Here is a 1733-nt window from a genome sequence, read left to right on the forward strand (position 1 = left end):
AATAATAATAATAATAAATCGTGTTTACGATGAACACCAGTATTATAGCTACTGGACCGAGTAACACCAAAGAATATTAAATTTAATTAAAGTTAAACCACAATATTAAATATTAAAACCGACATTGTGGCCTGAAAGATAATTTTGATTTCGTTGCTTAACTCCGGTTATTTCTATTCGATGTTGAAAACACACTGTTGCACAGCATTCGTAGCACAGACTTTCTAATAATTCATATAAATATGGCATTTAAACATTTCAACAATATCGCATTCGGCACTCTCAAGTCACAGAACAGCCAATATCTGGCCGTGCGCGAGCGGCACATATCAAAGCATTTTCACTGAGATATTTGAAAACGGAGTCGTGTGGTGAACGCCTGCGTGTCCCTTTTAAAACAAATCCAGGGACTGTCAATCATCGCGCATTCCGACCAATCCCAAAGCACCGTTTTTTAAAAGCTGGTTTGCCTGCTGTGCTTTTATATTGCAGTATGGCCTGGTTCGGAGCATTTTACTACCACGGTTATTGCCACAAATCAAGAGGGCAAAGTGAACGGCATGGGACTCACACCAATCTTAACGAACTTGGGTCCTATTCCTGCGTCTGAGAGGTTTACAGGCAATAACTGCACATGCAGATGATACAGCGGGGGAAATGGGGACGAGTTTTGTAGGTAAATCGTAAACGTTAGAGGTTGGTTGATTTGCCAAGCCCTCAGCCAAGCTTGCAACAAAACATGACAAGCCTGTCGCGGTTTAGTGGCTGCCCTCTTTCTTGCGTCAACCCTGGGGAGTGCAATACTGAACCCAGCGTGGTGCTGCCACCTTTGGCAGAAGAGCACATGGGGCACCCCACTGGCAGTTCCTTAAAACTCTGCCCCTCGCAAAATTTGCGAGACTACCGCGAGACGAGGGCCAGTGCATTTGTTGACCACTCGGTTACCCATTTTCCAGACACTGGATACACCAGTCATCGCTTAGAACCCAGTCCTAGGGGCATTATCATTGGGACAAATCTGTCAGCAGCAGGCATGCCACCAGTAACTGATCAGCTGGCTCAGAGACCTAACCAGCATGGCAATATTGGAAGGTACCGTGACCTCCACAGCTATAGGGATGGCAGGAGCCACGCGTTCTTCAACACGTATCAAGAGCAGGCCCATGGCTCGTCAGACGCAACCAGAGATCTCAGCAGCCAAATGATGTTGGGTCTTCCAGGAGATCTTCTCTCACGAACGCACCCGTACGGGCAGTCTCAAGTTCAGAGACGCGTTGAGTGTTTCAAGCAGAGCTTTTTATACCTCCAAGCCATTTCACGTTCCCTCTCCCCCTCAGTCTCTCCTCGAAAGGAGCTCCCTTTTATATTCTAGAGATTAAAAAACAAAAATCTTTAAATCAGCTCTTCATTCCGGTCTAGTCCTCAGCTATCACGCTTTCACTTTCAGCATTTTCTACGAGAAAAAAAAAGCATATAGGGACCTAGTCTAATAGTTTTAAGGTGAGTAGCCTAATCTATTTTTCATTAGATGCTTTATAAAAGTGCCCTGTTGATCAGTTGCATGTTATATTCAGGCAATAATCTAAATCGTGTAAATTTTAAACATTTAATAACAAAGAAAATTTAAACCGTTTTTTTTTGAAAAAAGTAATTTCCAATAAATACATAGCCTAAATACATTTTAATAGAATTTAGTAGTAAATGTTTATTGGTTAATTGAGTATATATATATA

At 42.4% G+C, this 1733-nt stretch overlaps 1 protein-coding gene across 1 annotated transcript in view; it reads left to right on the forward strand.

Annotated features, from left to right (window-relative positions):
- The first annotated feature begins 232 nt into the window (after window positions 1-232).
- The window catches only part of LOC107744515 (zinc finger protein ZIC 1-like), an 8469-nt gene continuing 6968 nt past the window's right edge, over window positions 233-1733 (forward strand). Inside the window, exon 1 of the mRNA XM_016558201.1 lies at window positions 233-1092. Within this exon, the coding sequence (XP_016413687.1) occupies window positions 740-1092 (353 nt within the window). The 5' untranslated portion in view covers window positions 233-739. The remainder of the gene's footprint in view (window positions 1093-1733) is intronic.

The sequence above is a fragment of the Sinocyclocheilus rhinocerous genome, unplaced genomic scaffold, assembly GCF_001515625.1.
Source record: "Sinocyclocheilus rhinocerous isolate Xijiao unplaced genomic scaffold, SAMN03320098_v1.1 scaffold557, whole genome shotgun sequence".
Lineage (NCBI taxonomy): Eukaryota > Metazoa > Chordata > Actinopteri > Cypriniformes > Cyprinidae > Sinocyclocheilus > Sinocyclocheilus rhinocerous.